At 44.0% G+C, this 17,287-nt stretch overlaps 1 protein-coding gene across 2 annotated transcripts in view; it reads right to left on the reverse strand.

Moving 5' to 3' along the window:
• Positions 1-17,287, reverse strand: part of spred1 (sprouty related EVH1 domain containing 1) — a 104,932-nt gene that overhangs the window by 24,535 nt on the left and 63,110 nt on the right. Inside the window, exon 4 of one of the 2 annotated variants that reach the window (XM_038785850.1) lies at positions 10,523-10,572. In XM_038785850.1, the coding sequence (XP_038641778.1) occupies positions 10,523-10,572 (50 nt within the window). Of the gene's footprint in view, positions 1-10,522; positions 10,576-17,287 lie in introns of both variants that reach the window. The other variant, XM_038785843.1, reaches the window with a different exon arrangement.

Genomic DNA, 17,287 nt, shown 5'->3' on the forward strand with positions numbered 1-17,287 from the left:
GGACCGGGATATTTTAAACCTGGACTTTTGTGATGGGGTGAATGAGCTGTCTCACAGTAAGGGATCCTCTCGGGAAGGGGAAGGATGCGCTTATGAAGTTGCATTTCAGGGCGGGTTAAAGTATGCCATATTTCAGTCCAAAGCAAATTACATGACTGTGAGTGTGTGTGTATATATGTGTGTGTGTCTGTGTGTGTGATGGGAGGGGGGGGGGGGCGCATTGGTCAAGGAAGACTGAAAAATCAGTTTTAAAGGTATCACAGTGGGTAAGCAATGGAGAACTAAAACATAATTTACATTCCTTTGAGAAATCAAAATTCCATTGGAAAGGTGATCCATCCCAAGGATAACTAAAGAGTTAAGGATGGTATTGTATTATGAAACGGTGGATAATAATAATTCGAAGTAGCAAGGCTAAGAATTGGGAGGGTTTTAGAAACCAACAAAGGGTGACCAAAGATATTATAACAAGTGAGAATACAAAATCGGAGTGTAAACTAATAAGAAATATAAAAAAGATTGTAAGAGCTTCTATAGATATGTAAAAACAGAGTAGCAAAAATGAATAAAAGACTGAGATACGAGAATTTGTTATGGGGAATAAGAAAATGACAAGTGATGTTAAAACAAATATTTGGGTTCTATCTTTACAATAGAAGTCACATGAAACAAATCAGAACTAGCAGGGAACAATGGGGCTAAATGAGATAGTGAGGAACTTAAAAGCAAGCAAAATTAAAGAAAACGTACAGGAGCTATTAATGGGACTAAAACCCAACACATCTAGGGGCGGCACAGTGGCATAGCATTGCATAGCATAGTGGCTAGCATTGCTACCTTACAGTGCCAGGGAGCCGGGTTCAACCCCAGCCTCTATCTGTGTGGAGTTTGTACGCTCTCCCCATGTCTGTGTGGGTTTCCTCCGGGTGCTCCGGTTTCCTCCACAGTCCAAAGATGTGCAGGCTAGGTGGATTGGCCATGCTAAGTTGTCCCTTAGTGTCCACGTTCTGGGTTGCAGGGTGGACGGGAGAGTGTAAACGGGTAGAGTGCTCATTCGAAGGGTTGGTGCAGACTTGATGTTCCACATGCTTCCTTCTGCACTGTAGGGATTCGGTAATTCTTTTGGGCCTAATGGCCTACATCTAGGGTGCATCCTGGTGGCTGCAGAGATAGTGGTTGCAATGGTTGTGCTCTTCCAAAATTCTCCAGATTTTGCAAGGGTTCTAGTCTGGAAGTTAACAAATGCAATTCTGCTATTCAAGAAAGGAGGAAGATAGAAAACAGGAACTAGAAGCCAGTTATCCTGACATCAGCTAATGGGAAAGTACTGGATTCCAGTATTAAAAAGTGATATCAGGGCATTTAGAAAATCATAATATATGATTTAAGCATAATTAACATGGTTGTGTTTTACAAACTGATAAATGTCTTTGGAGGATGTAACTGGCAGGATAGATGAAAGGAATTAATGAATGTAGTATTCAAGAGGCATTCACTGAGACACCAGCTAGGCAGGAGTTTATCGGGTTAGGACGGACAGAGGTTTGGTTAAAGGATTCAAAACAGAGTAGGAATAGCTATAACATTCTGCAGGGTACGACAATGATCAGCGCTGGTATCGCTAGCTAGTTGCAATATATATGAATGACTTAGATCAAGGGACTGAGTGTAATGCATCTAAATTTGCTGGTGATACAAAGTTCGATGGAAAAGTAAGCTGAGAGGATGACACAGATTCGGTATAGAAATATGGACAAATTAAATGCATGGACAAAATAGCAGGTGGAATATAATGCAAGAAACGTGAAGTTATTTACTTCAGCAGGAAAAATGGGGTCTTTTAATTGATGGGAAACTAATAAACATTGCTGTTCAGAGGGATTTACGAAGCAATTAGGAAGGTAAATAGCATGTTAAGTTTACTGCAAAGGGGTTTGAGTATAAGAGTAAGGAAAATTTACTGCAATTGTACAGAGTTTTGGTGCGATCATGCCTGGAGTAATATGCATAGGGCGCAATTCTCCGGAAACATTTCTAAGTGTGGTATCGAGCAGGAATTGCCGCGAGCTTCTCGGTGCACGGCCCAGCGAGACCGGCAACGCAATTCAACATTAACTGGTCCACTTAACGAGGCCTCATGGGGTTCTCGGCGCAAATGAAGGCTCACCAGCTGATTCGCCAGCCTCCCGCGAACAACGTCGAGCAGCTCAGCCAACCCTAGCCAGCTCGCAATAATGGTGCCCAGGAGACGGGTCCCAAGGTTTGGAGATGCTGATCTGGGGAGGCTCCTAAATGTAGTGAAGGCCAGGAGGATGTCCTGTTCCCCCAGGGGTCCTGGAGTGTGAGGCACAAGGCAGCCAGTGCTCCCTGGGCTGTGGCAGCAGCTGACAGCTCAGGGAGTATGAGCAGGAGGACTGGTCTTCAGTCCAGGAAGGAAGTCAATGACCTACACCGGGTAGCATGAGTGAGTAGACACCAATCCCCCCCTCTCACCCTGCCACTGCCCCAACTCCCCATGCAACCCCCAAGATTGCCTCCACCCCCCTCCCCCCCTTTTACATCCCCTCTCTCATCACTGTGAACCACACATATGGCTAATGATGCCCTCTCTGTCTCCCCTCAGGAGAAGCTCTCTCATAATCGTCGGGAGAAGGCCCAGACTGGTGGAGGGGTGCCAGACATAAGGGGCGAAATTCTCCGACCCCCTGCATACGCGAACCGGCGAAGGCCTTTCGGCCAGCCCCGGGCGTCAAAGGCCGGTTTTGGCGCCAGTCGGCGTGGCGCCAACCACGCATCTTTGGGGGCTAGGCCTGACGCCGGAGTGGTTGGCGCCACTCCGCTACGCCGGGACCCCCCGCCCGCCGGGTAGGGGAGAACACCGGCCAAGAATCCTCACCTCCTTCGAGAAACGGGCCCCGGAGGTAACTGGCATGGGCGAGGACAGATTGGTCAGCTAGGCAGAGGCTGGCAGACACCACAGAGGTGAGGGACCACTGGGCTTCACCCGGAGGACCTGTCAAACAGGAGTTGTTATTGCCTTACTGACCCACTGACGACATGGCCATTTTCCCGCAGGTCCTCCAGCCGATGGTGCTGGCACATCCTGGGTGGTCCCCTCTCCTGACTCCAAGGAGAACCTCTCGGAGGAGAGCTCCAAGGATGCAACCGTGGTCACAGCACAGCTGTCACCCCACCCCACCAGCGTAGATACACACACCTCGGTGGGACATGCTAGTGAACAGGCTTCTGGGGCACAATCTGGTGAGCAGTACACTGCTGCTGATGCACATCAGGTGGAAGCAGAAAGCCCCAGGCAAGACAGCAGTCGGAGGCTGCTGGATCCCAGGACCCAGTTGGTTCCCAGCCTGATGCTGAGCCTGTGGAACAGAGTTACCTGGAGTTGATAGGGATCAACCTGGGCTTTCAGAGGGCGATGTCAGCGTCACTCCAGCAGATCCATAGCCGCTTGGAGAAGCCCCAGAGGCTAGGGGCGCAGGAGATGTCGCCGGAAATGCGTGGCACCGAGACCAACACTGCTAGGATGGTGACTGCAGTGGAGAGCCTGTGCATGACATCGGCACCATGTGTGAAGGTGTCCAAAGCGGCGTGCAGTCGGTACGGCCATGATTGAGGGTCCCGGCAGAATGTCCGCCTCGCTGGAGGATGACACCCAGTACCAGGCCGACCATGAGGTTCTGCAGGACATGTCCAACTCTCAGATAGGCGTGGCCGAGGAGCTGCGAAGCCTGTCCCAGGTGGGCATTGCTGAGGCTCTGCAGAGCATGTCCCAGTCACTGAGGAGCATCGGCGAGGGCGTCAACACTATGGTGCAGACCATGTGGAGCCGCCAGGGCTGGCAGAGCCAGATGTTGCAGGGGCAGCCGGGGCTTGAACTAGCAGCCTCTCCATCCCAAGGTGAACCCCAGGGCCCTAATGGCACTGATCGGGAGGATGGGTCGCTGGGTGCCAAGCCAGACCCGTCCCATGGAGTGGAGACGGTGGGAACCAGCTCCCCCGAGTTCATCCCCACCGATGAGGTCAGCATGTGCCGCTGACAAGTGAACCGGTGTCCTGAGGCCTCCGAGCTGCCATCATGGTGCCTGCCAGGGACATCGAAGGCTATAGGTCGATGTAGGCAGCTGGCTGCCTCCAACTCTGATGTTTTCTTGGGGAAGCACTAAGACGTAGTGGTAGAGCTAGGAAGGCAAAGGACGTCAAGGATCACAGAGGGCAATGGGGTGGGGGGGGGGGGGGGTGCTAGACAGGGGCTCAACTGGGTAGGTGCTGAGAATTGGGCAATCTAGAACATGGGAGTCTTAGAAAAAGGGTCAGATCAGCAGAAATGTCTTCACTCAAATGACTGTGAATCTTTGGGATTCTCTACTCCACAGATCTCTGGGTGCTCAGCTTTTGAATATATCAAAGACAGATGTTAGGTTTTTCAGTACAGGGAATTAAGAGATTTGGAGATGGTGCAGGAAGGTGGATCTGAGGCAGAAGATTAGTCATGATCTTAGTGAACAGCAGAGCAGGCTCAAAGGGCCATATATCCTACCCCTGTTCTGATTTTTTAATGTCACGTACGCACTCCAATGCACCCACTCCAAACCAAGTGGTTTTTTTGGAGCATGATAACCAAACAGAACAAGCTGATCTTCAGCACACTATAATCTCTTTGCATAACCGCTGATGACTATACAATTCTGGATATATAATTAAGTAGTTGCTTCTCATCTGCCGCTACCTGTCATGTGACATCTACTTACTGTAACATCAGAAAACGTTCCAACACACTGGAATTTAGATATTCCTCTTATGAATCTGCGCCTTAACAATAGGCACTGTTTACTTAGCTCATGCCTCTCTTTCTACTATGATAGATTCACAAAATTGGACCACAAGCACGACATGGTCACCTGACCCTTGGAACTGGAATCCCTATCACAACTTCCCAACTGACCTCAAGTTTCCGCCCATCTACTCTCCCTGACAGCAACCAGATAATCCTCTTCCTCACCACTCTCCTTGCACATGGAGAGTCTGACACAAGTTCTTCATTGCTTTCAAAAACTGGTTAAAGACTGGTTTAGCTTTGGCTTGGTTGACGGAAGTCTTGTCGGCGTCAGGAGGTTGTGGGTTTGAGTCCCACTCCAAGACTTGAGCACAAAACTGTTCAGGCGAAAACTCCAGTGCAGTACTGTTGAAGTGCTGTAATGCTCGGGGTGCTATCTTTTGGGTGAGATGTTGAACCAAAGCCCTGTCTGTAATTTCTGATGGACGAAAGACATCCCGTGTCACTGTTTCGAAGAACAGCCGGGGTGTTATCCTGTATCTTGGCCAATATATATCCCTCAATTAACATCACAAAAAGAGAGAAATTATCTGGTCGTTATCACATTGTTGCTTGTGGGAGTTTGCTGTGCATAAATTGCTGCCATGTTTCCACCAATAACAGTGACTACATTTCAAAAGTACTTCATTGGTTATGGAACACCCTAAGGTGTCCTGTGGTTGTGAAAGGTGCTATATAAATGCCAGTCTTCCTTTTTATTTTTCGTTGAAGGGAGTCATTTTCAGTATTAAGAAAATTCATTGTAAAAATAATAAAATCTTCTCAGGAAAGCTGCGCCAAATTCAATGATTGTCCCCAATCCACAACACCAGACTGCAAAAGCAGCTTGAGGTTTGGTCATGATGGGGATTAGATGGAAGGGTTTCCTGGATATTCTCTGTACCTGAACTCAACTGAGCTTTAACATCACTGTTCATGGAAGGATAGAGAAGGGTTTGAAGGCGAAATGTTGAAGGGTATTCCCAGCAATGACTTGCGAGAACATTGACAATGGTCAGCTGAGTTTCTAAAATGCACAATTTTCCCCAAGTTGCCCTTTGTGTCACCCTTTGAATAAATTCCGACCTCTATTCTGCTGCAGCTGGACCCTCACTGTTCCTCAAACATCGGTAATACCCCCTAGCCTAATGCTTCTCGATGCTTTTACCTCAGAAGTCTAATACCCATGATTTCCCTCCTAATACTGACCCTGACTTCAAAAAAAGTCCCATCAATTCAATAATTAGCGACACCCCGCAAACCATCTCTCAAAATTCAACATAAGCTCGAGTTCCATTAAAGCAGCCATATCCCCAGTGCCAGTCCATCATCCCACTCATTTGGACCCAGTATTCCCCAACTGCAGGAATCTATACTCAGGCCAAAGGTCTCACCCAAGTGCTGTCATACATACTCTGACACTGTTCCTTGCTCTTGACAAGTCCTGTCACCCTACCAATCATCGTCCAAATACTAAGACAATTCTTCCCCATGCTAAAACATCCCGCAATCTCCCTCTTTATTCTCCAGTACTCCCACACTCCATGACCTTCACTTGAAGGCCATCTTCTAACACGCTCACCTGTGCCCACCCCCACCATCCACCCACCATGGTTGTATGTAGCTCCTCACCATGTAACTGCAGCAACCTTTCTGTCATTTTCATCTACAGTTATGACTTTTATAAAAAGGCACACAATGAATCCCTCCTTTGTCGTGTTATTGAGCACTTTTAATACCTTATCCATTATTAGAAAAAGACAAAAAAATGGTTATTTTCATTGTATTCTTATCAATTAGATAATCTGACTGTCATTTTTCTAACTACAATGAAGCTCGCTGGGTAATAAAATTGATTGAAAATTAGAGGAAAGTTATGTGTTTTGTAAGTTATACTGATTAAGGACGACACAGGTGACTTTAAAATTATCCTTTCCTTCTCAATGCGACAATTTTAAGGTAGCTGATATACCTTCAGAAATAGAGCTCATCTTTGTCTGCTAAGCAATCCATCAGAATAAGTATCATGCCTGCCTAGAGCAAAACCACTTCAGACTGCGCTAGTAAATCACAGGTCTTTTCAAATGTTTGGTGCAAGACTGGACAGCGTCACATCGACAAAGGAGTCAGACAAAACATTGCCCAGGGCAAAAGAACAAAGTTGACAATTTTAGACTGATATTTTGCCCAATGTATTACTCATCTTTCTGTGCCTGCAGCCAGAAATCTTAGAACTCCCATTTTAACCCATCACAAAAGATCGCTGGCAGTCAGCCGTGCCAAAACACCTGCCTACAAAGCTTATATCTGGTTGCATTGTGAACGGGAAATCTCAATTACCTTCTCGAATAAACCAAAGAACCTTGTGTACCATTCCTTTTTCATTCTGAAGGGTAGAACAAAGTAACTGATGCTAATAATCATCAGGGTAGGTTACTTAATACACATAAGTCCCTCAGTTTTCAAAGAATCCTTTTTTTTTAAAGATTATGTGAACTGTCAGAAAAAGTCATGGATGAATCAATAGCTTGACACAGTTTGAAAGCTTTAGTATTTTTTCACTTGGCATAGATAGGCATATTTTGTCCACTTGAATCCACACGGGCTTTTACCATCTACAGGAACTTTCTTCAACTCTGCTCCAGCTTGAAGTATATCATCATTTCATTACTACATTTAGTATAATGCAGTCTATTTTCCATTGCCAGTTTTCTTGAATGCATCAACTCTTGCTGGGGTATAATTCGATAAAACCCCCACCCAGAAGTCCATGCCAGCACTTGCACCCCCTGTATACCCCGCTGATAGCATAGATTTCCAGGCTTCCACAACTTTCCTTTTGATTCCTGGACATCTCCGAAGTGGGTGGTCGTTGTTTTCGGTGAAGCATTTTATAAAGCATTTCCTGTTGATAATGTCAGGAGCACCCCAGCAGGGAAGGAAAGGTAATTGATTACCGTAGTTTCCGGACTATAAGCCGCGACTTATTTCACACGTTTCGAACCTCGCGGCTTATACAACGACGCGGCTTATTTATGGATTTTTCCCGCTTTCTTTTTACTAAACCAATGAAATTGCGTAACGGGTCAAGGTAAAACAATGTAACTTTTTAGTTTACTGTTTAGATTAAATCGAGCGAGCTCAAACATCCCATCATTCTGATTACGGTAGTCATTTTGTCACCCTCATCATGGCAAAGACACGGAGAAATGCATATGATGCAGCTTTCAAGTTGAAGGCGATCGATCTGGCTGTTGGGAAAGGAAATAGAGCTGCTGCACTAGAGCTTGGTCTTAACGAGTCGATGATAAGACGTTGGAAACAGCAGCGTGAGGAATTGACTCAGTGCAAAAAGACAACTAAAGCTTTCAGAGGGAAGAAAAGCAGATGGCCCGAACTAGAAAATGAGTTCGAAGACTGGGTCAACATGCAGAGAGCAGATGGCCGAGGTGTTTCAACTGTACAGATCCGACTGAAAGCCAAAACAATCGCCACCGCAATTAAGTTTGAGAATTTTAGAGGTGGACCATCGTGGTGTCTCAGATTTATGAGACGTAAAGGCCTGTCCATCAGGGTACGGACGAGTTTGTGTCAGCAGCTCCCTCCCGACTACGAGGAAAAAATTTCAAACTTCCGCAAATTCACTGATGCAAAGATAGCAGAGCATTCCATTGGCCCGCACAATATCATAAATATGGATGAGGTTCCTCTGACATTTGACCTGCCTCTCACTCGGACTGTCAACAGGAAAGGTGAATCATCCGTCATGCTGAAAACAACTGGGCATGAAAAAACGCACTTCACCTGTGTTCTGAGTTGCACGGCATCGGGAGAAAAGCTTCCACCGATGGTGATTTTTAAACGCACGACGATACCAAAAGAAAAATTCCCTACAGGAATTGTTGTGAAAGTCAACAAGAAAGGATGGATGACGGAAAGCCTAATGCATGAATGGCATACGGAGTGCTACGGCAAGCGACCGGGAGGATTCTTTCACAGGAACAAGGCATTGCTCGTTTTGGACAGCATGAGGGCCCACATAACAGATTCTGTGAAAGAAGCCATCAAGAGGACAAACTCAATTCCAGCTGTGATTCCTGGGGGCACAACAAAGTATTTACAGCCACTCGACATCAGTTTAAATCGTGCATTTAAGGTGGCGCTTCGTGTTCAGTGGGAGGCTTGGATGACAAGTGGGGAGAAATCCTTCACTAAAACGGGCCGCATGCGAAGAGCAACTTATGGTCAAGTCTGCCAGTGGGTCCTGACAGCGTGGAGCATTGTTAAAAAATCCACTATCATCAACGGGTTTCGAAAAGCTGGATTGCTGCGTGTTGAAGAGGGCAGCATGAGCTCAGCGGGAAATTTGCCTCCGGATGAAAGTGATGAGAGCGACAATGAAAACAATCCAACATCGGATGAAGCAATTCTGAGGCTATTCAACTCTGACACTGAAGGAGATGACTTCAGTGGTTTCAGTGCACAAGAGGAGGATAGTGACTCTGATCACCTGGGTTGGTGATATCTTGATTACGATCAGTAATAAAATACTTCTTTTTACACATGATTTATTTATTTTTAATGTTTCAAACTGATGATTCTATGTTAATCTTAAGAGCTTAATCGGATTGATTTCGCTCCACAGTGACCAATGACTTTCTTGGTAGGCTATTCTTTACCGCTAATTTTTTATTTTTGTTACAAGCCGTATTTCGTTAAAGCCTGTGTAAAGCTCATTTGTTTCAATGTACCGGTAAGCACCTGCGGCTTATATACGTGTGCGGCTTATTTATGTTCAAAATAAAAAAAAATTTCAAAATCAGTGGGTGCGGCTTATAGTCAGGTGCGCTTTATAGTCCGGAAATTACGGTACTCATTTTAGCAAGTACGAAGATTATTTTGTGATAAGACTACAGTTTTTCCAATATATAATGGGAGCATTTTGAAGATACCCTTCCTATTAATCTGTAGCCAATATGCCGGTAATTTAACAAAAGGATATGTGATCTATTGGATTGATGCAATTTTCGAACCAAACATGGTCAATAGACGTTTAAACCTACAAAAGCTTCCAAAAATGCATTTCCACAAGTGTTTTCTGGAATAAATTTACACAAAAACACACGTATCAACAAGAACCTATCGTTTGCTGCAATCAGCTTCATTAACAAAACTGGGTAAAAATTGCAACTCTTTTGCAGACACAGATCAAGGTCACAAAGCGCAAAGATTGCTAAAATAAGCGGGATAGAAACCAATAGAGCCATTCTAAAGATCATATTTTCATGTTGAACTTCTGAAATTCTATATCTCAATACAACATTACTCTCAGTGCATATCTATTATTCCTTTCGCAAATCCATTTAAAGTAATGTCATTTCCTCCCATACAATGCTTCTTGTGCATTAAAAAAAAAGAAAAATGCTGTGAGGCATTTAAAAACCTTTGGTTGAATGGCATTAAAAAGTCAAATAAATCTTCGTGATTGAGCACAATGAACACACATCTACTTGGTAATTATTTAATTCTGAAAGATTAATTCCCAGTCCATATTTCTTTCTCAAGTTTCACAGCAACACGTTAAGTTTCTCACTGTTAACATAGAGCAGGTCCAACAGATACCTGCTTTGGAAAGCTTCAAGAAAGGTGGCCTTAATCAAATCAATTTACACATTTATTTGTGTTACTTACCAGAAAGCCATCATCAGGAACCGTTGCTTCACTGACAGATTCTTGGCAACCTGCTAATAAATTGAACATTTATGTCATCAGACTCCAGCTTCACCACCAGCAGCCATTTATTAAATTTGAAATTTACAATGTTAAAGGTTTTCTCAATTCTACCAACTCTGCCCAAAAACATTACTGACAGTTGGGACACAGTAGCTAATAAAACAAGAAATGATCATGGATAAAGTTCACGGCAACTATTGTGTTACAGACTGTTGGTTTCTGCCGTGTCCTTCATCAGCATTTTAATGGCACAAAATAAATGCATCAATAAAAGCTGCTTTCTAAAACAAAATATTTCACGGAAAGTGGCAAGCAAGTGCCAGCATTTAAAAAAAAACCAATCCCTTAGTGCCCTTGAACCGAGTGGCTTGCGAGGCCAATTCAGGGCGCATTAAAGAATTAACCACATCGCTGAGGGTCTGAAATCACATGCAGGTCAGACCAGGGAAGGACGGCAGATTTCCCTCCCTAAAGAGTTTGTGAACTAGACGATAATTTTATGATCACCATTACTGAGACTAGCTTTTTAATTCCACGTTTTCTAATTGAATTGAAATTCCACCAGCTGCTATGGTGGGATTTGAATCCGGGCATTGTCTTGGATGAGTCCAGTGCAATTGTCACTAATTCACCATCTTCCCCTACTATCAAAATCCATAAACGGCAAATTCTAGAAGAAAGCAGCAGAAGCAATATCTTCAAATGAAACACTTTTGACCAGGTCAAAAGAAAGATTTTGTGCAGTCTGTCTAAAAATTGATAGATGTCTATGTAGTCAAAAACACAGATATGAAGTGGAAAAGGTTACTTTTTCTCTAGCCGAAAAGGAGACAGAAGTAACATTGGAGGAATTAAATTAAGTCTTTTTTAAACAAATTAAATCAAGTTTCACATATTAGACTGAAAGTGAAATCACATGAGATGCATGGTCATTCAAAATTTTGCACCACACATCTTATATTTTGTATGATATATGCTTGAACTTTTTAGAAGTCTATATCGGGACTCTATAAATGCTGCTGAGGAGATTGAAAGCTAGTAGCAAAATTTTGTTGAAAAGTGAGCAATCGCCTTATTATCCCGCACTTACCAGGAAACGTTTAAGTTTCTTTCAACATATAGAATGATGACGTTGAAGGAAGTTCTAATCCCTGCTGGAGCTACAACTTTCAATAGTTAATTCACATGCAGAAACCGCTCAGCTTTGTTGTGAAGGAATTTCACACTCGACAGGGTCGGGCAGGGACAAAGAGAATACAATTACAGTGGTGATGTTTCACCAATTTGGCTTGCCTGTTCATTTGTTTTGTTCTCGGGATATTGGGGACATAAGGCGGTATTCACTGTCCATCCCTAGTGGCTCCAAGGCGTTAACCGTCAACCACAAAGTCTGAGGTTGATGCCATATGTAACAGTAACAGTGACCCTGACAAACATTAGTGATCCGGTTGGTTTCTTACAATAATCTGACACTTTCAATTGGATGTTGGCTCATAAGGGGCTGTTTAGCACAGGGCTAAATCGCTGGCTTTGAAAGCAAACCAAGCAGGCCAGCAGCACGGTTCGATTCCCGTAACAGCCTCCCCGAACAGGCGCTAGAATGTGGCGACTAGGGGCTTTTCACAGTAACTTAATTTGAAGCCTACTCGTGACAATAAGTGATTTTCATTTCATTTCATTTCAAATCACAGATTCTTTTGAATTTGGTGGGATATGAAGAAACGACCCTTGGTTTTCTTGCGAATTTAGTTTTGTAGGTTGGAGGATTTGTTTTGGGTCTTTTCCAACTTGGCTCACTTCAGCTAGGGTGCTGTTATAAACACTGCATTCTAAGCTACAAGAAAAAAGACAAACTGACTTCTTACTCCTCCTTGCTATCCAGTGACATTTAATGGAATGATCGTCTGCAGAAGGCAGAATCGAGTTCAACAGTCCAGTAAAATGAACAGTGATCATCAGTGAGCTAAATCTATGTATGGAGAACTGTAACTTAACCCAATATCAATTTAAAAACAGAACTACAGGCGCAATCCAGACGATAACGAAACAGTGTGAACAATTTGGATAACATATCGCATGGATAGCAGATTGGCTGGCTGGTAGAAAACAGAGAGTATGCATAAATGAGTGTTTTTCTCATTGGCAAGATGTGACGAGTGGAGTCCCGCATGGGTCAGTGTTAGGACACATTGGGCGGGATTCTTCGCCTGCGTGATTCTTCATTTTGCTGGCGCCCGGGGATTTCCTGACGGCGTGGGGCTGCCCCATAATGGGAAACCCCATTGACCAGCTGGCTAACGGAGAATCCCGCTGGCAGGTCGAGGCTGAAAAGTGGCATGACGGGGCGGGGAATCCAGCCCAAGGACTTTGTTTAAATGACTCATTGTCTTATCACTTCTGTTCAAAATTGAGATACAGAATTCTGAATATAGCTCACCAAAAACTACATTCACAAGAAAACTCAGGGCCATTTCTTCAGATCCCACCAAATTCAAAAGAATCTGTGATATATGAGCCAACATCCAATTAAAAGTGTCAGATTGTTGTAAGAACCAAACCGGATCACTAAAGTTTGTCAGGGAGGAGCAGGTCACTGTTACATGTGGCACAAACCTCAGACTTTGTGGTTAATGGTCAACTCCTCGGAGCCACTAGGGATGGACAGATAATACTGTCCTACGACCCAAATTTTACAATTTATATTGGTAACTTAGATGATGATAATGAAGACATGGCAGTCTAACTTAGGTGACACAAAGATAGTTAGGAAAGTATGCTGTTAAGAGGACATAAGGAGGTTGCAGACGGATATGGATATGTTGGTGAGCCGGCAGAAATCTGACCGATGGAGTATAATGTGGGAAAATGTGAAGATGTCCACTTTGGCAAGAAGGATGAAGAAGCAGAGGATTACTTAAATGGAGACGGACTGCAGAATTCTGAGGTGCAGAGGAATATAGGTGTTCTACTGCATGAGTTACAAAAGTTTAGTATGCAGGTACAGAGAGTAATTAAGAAGGCTAGTGGAATGCTATCCTTTATTACGAGAGGATCAGAACATAAAAGTAAGGATGTTATGCTTCAGTTACATATAGAACTGTGATTAGCACTGTTGCTTCACAATGCCAGGGTCCCAGGTTCAATTCCCACTTGGGTCACTGTCTGTGTGGAGTCTGCACGTTCTCCCAGTGTCTGCATGGGTTTCCTCTGGGTGCTCCGGTTTCTACCCACAAGTCCCGGAAGACGTGCAGTTAGGTGAATTGGACATTCCGAATTCTCCCTCAGTGTACTGGAGTGTGGCGTCTAGGGGCTTTCCACAGTAACTTCATTGCGGTGTTAATGTAAGCCTACTTGTGACAATAATAAAGATTATACAGGGTATTGGAATATTATGTGCAGTTTTTGTGTTGGAGGCGGTTTATTATTAGATTGATACCTGGAATGAGCAGGTTGCCTTATGAGGACAGGTTGGACTGACTGGGTTTGTTTCCACTAGAGTTTAGAAGAATAAGGGGTAACATGGTTGAAGTATACAACATCCTGAATGGCCTCAACAAGGTGGGTGCAGTAAGGATGTTCCCCTTGAGGGCAAGTCCAGAACTAGGGGGCACCACTTAAAAATTATGGGTTGACTTTTAGAACAGAGATAAGGGGAGTTTCTTTTTTTCCAGAGGGTTGTGCAACTTTGGACTCTCTGCCTCAGAAGGCGGTGAAGATGGAGGGTCACTAAATATTTTTTTAAAGTGGAGGTGGGTGCATTCTTGATTAGGCGAGGGAAACAAAGGTTATTGGGAGGGTAGATGGGAAAGCAGAACTTGAAAGACGAAACACATCAGCCATGATCTTATTGAATGGCAGAGCAGGCTCGAGGGGCTGAATTGTCTACTTCTCCTATTTTGTATGTTCGCAATCACACCCATTCCACCCACAGTCCCACACGTGCGATTCTTAAAAAGTTCAGCATCTAAAATTAATGGCAGAAATTGTACCCAACAAATAAGTGCAACTAATATCTAAAAAATTATTCCAAATAAATTGCAAGGAAATGTAATATTTACGAACCACCTACGGAAGTGAGGGACCTTTGCTACGCTAAAGTTGTACGGTAGCATTCAAATTATATATCTATGAGTTTCATCATTGAAAAAAAGAAATAGCCAAGGCTGCTAGTAGCTCCACAGAAACAAAACTCCCCCATTAGCAGAGTTAAGAAGCCAAAGTCGCAAAAGCAGACTATTAGGGCACAAGCAGCCATTTTTTTTCATGAATATTTTCTTAATTTCATGTTCGACAGCATGGCTTTTAGAGCAACTTTATGTTCCCGTGGTAATAACAGACACAGTTGAACAAGTTTCTAATTTATTCTGTGAACTGCTGACCAGATACAGGCACAGTTATTTTCTGCATCAATTATTACTTGCAACAGTACTTTCCAACACAGCACTTTGAATATATGTCACGATGCAGCATTTTCACTGGGAAATAATCCCCATCTGAAGCCAAATAAGCAGAAACACACAAAATGTCAACACCCACGTGACAAAACAAAAAAAAAAGACAAGATGGATTCCTCTATAACACAGCTGTGTGTGGTTGAGAGCTTTTGCAAGAAGGTTCAGATTTTATTATCTTTTTAAATAGGTTTAGTTCCCCTTTGAAAGTGCACATTTCGTTTTTTTTTTAAAAAGCTCAGTTATTGAAATGGCTACTAAATACCAAACATGGCTAAAACATAAACTTTGTAGGGGAAAAACAGAAGTTAAATTTTTGTTTCAAGAAGGAGCTACATATATTTGCTAGGTAATGCCAAACTGACAAGAAGTGTAGGGTCTAAAAAGCATGCTCTGAAAGAACATTTTTTGTTATATTTAATGTGGATTTTGAACACAACATGTACAAAGAATCCACATTGCCAATTAACCATTGTTAGTAGATTAAAAATATGTACAAGAGCAGTAGAAATTATCTTCATTTTCTTTTCATTTTGGAGTTCCTCTTACATTGTCACTACTGCCTTTAAAAAACATTCTGTTTGGCTCAATAGCATCTAAACTGGGACTGTTCAACTCTAATCATAATCATTCCTTCCCCAACCATCTTGGGGCAATTTCAAATGGGCAACAAATGCTGGCTTTCCCAGTGACAACCAAATCCCATGAAAGAATTAATCCCATGTCTGCTCCTTTCTCCCTCCAAACTGGAATGTTGCCACCCTCCAGAGATTTTCTATCTTCACCTTCTGCAACAGAAAACCTGATTCCATTTCTCTTCCCACTTAACAAGGAATATTAAATCCCCAAATAGGGGGCTGGATTCTCCGCACCCCGGCGCCAAAACTGCAGCCGGTGCGGGGTCGGAGAATCCATTTTCCCGCAAGGAATCGGGACTGGCGCCAGTTCCCATATTCTGCGGCCTAGGACCTACCTGGGGCCATTGCCACACGCCCTCTCAACTGTCCCCCCCCCCCCCCCCCCACACCACACCCCTGACCGGTCGAAGTCCCGACGGCGTGGAACTAATGTGGTCCAGCTGGTCTGGATACTTATGTGGCGGCTGCGGACTCAGTCCATGGCCATCCTGGTCGGGGGCGGACTGGTCGGAGGAGGGGGGGCCCAATAGGCGGCCGGGAATGTTTGTGCGGACGTTGAGAATCGGGTGGGCGGCCAATCGGGGGCGTTCGCTTTTGGGTCCAGTTCCGTGGTCCGAATCCGCCATGGAGCATGGCACGGCCGCTGGAGGCTGCCGTGCACATGTGCGGCCTCCGACCCGGAAGTGTGACTCTGTATCTGCAACAAAAGCCGCTCGATCAATGCCGGGCCCTTGCTAGCCCACTGCAGGGCTTGGAATTAGTGGTCCTTTTCATGCCAGAGTTTCTGGCGTGAAACTCCACCATTTTTTAAAAAATTAATTTAGATTACCCAATTATTTTTTCCAATTAAGGGGCAATTTAGCGTGGCCAATCCACCTACTCTGCACATTTGTGGGTTGTGGGGGCGAAACCCACAAACTCCACCATTTTGACGCTGGCGTGGGGACATAGTCCCAATAATGGAGAATCAGCCCAGGGTCTTTGCCCTTCCTCCAAACAAAAGCCTTGCCCTGAAAAAAAGGGCATCAATTTCCTCTTGTTCCACTATCCATTTTTGTTTCCTCCCTCTCTCTAGTCCCCCAAAAGAGACTCTTTTCCACCCCAATTCCCAGTTCTCTAACCACATTGCATAACTCTTAAATTTTCAAATCTATGCCTGATAACCATCAAAAATCCAATCCAAATGTATCCCCAGATATCTTATCAAAGTATAGCATAGCCACATGAATATTATTTCAAGAGAATACAACTTCACCTGTTTCAAACAGCAAGTCGCATATTTTCTGATGATAAAACAAGTGAGAATACAGCACTGAATCTATGATGCCCATATCTTCTCCCACATTCTCCAGGTCCTGGGATATGCCCATACCTGCTTTTCTGATGGCCTTTGCCCACCTACTATATTTTCTATCCCACCCCTCGGTTTAATTTGGTTATCTTTTTTATTTATTTACGTTCATTGCCTATTTCTAAATTATCTCCCTTCAGTTGTTTCAAATTCCTCAGCATCCTATTTTTAATAACTTCCATATAGAATTTTCTACTCCTCTCCAACAAAAATACCTTCTCCTGATATAGAGCCTTTAACATAGAGCATTTCAAAGAGTCATAGGAATGGAATCAAGTGTCTG

The sequence above is a fragment of the Scyliorhinus canicula genome, chromosome 2 (assembly GCF_902713615.1).
Source record: "Scyliorhinus canicula chromosome 2, sScyCan1.1, whole genome shotgun sequence".
Lineage (NCBI taxonomy): Eukaryota > Metazoa > Chordata > Chondrichthyes > Carcharhiniformes > Scyliorhinidae > Scyliorhinus > Scyliorhinus canicula.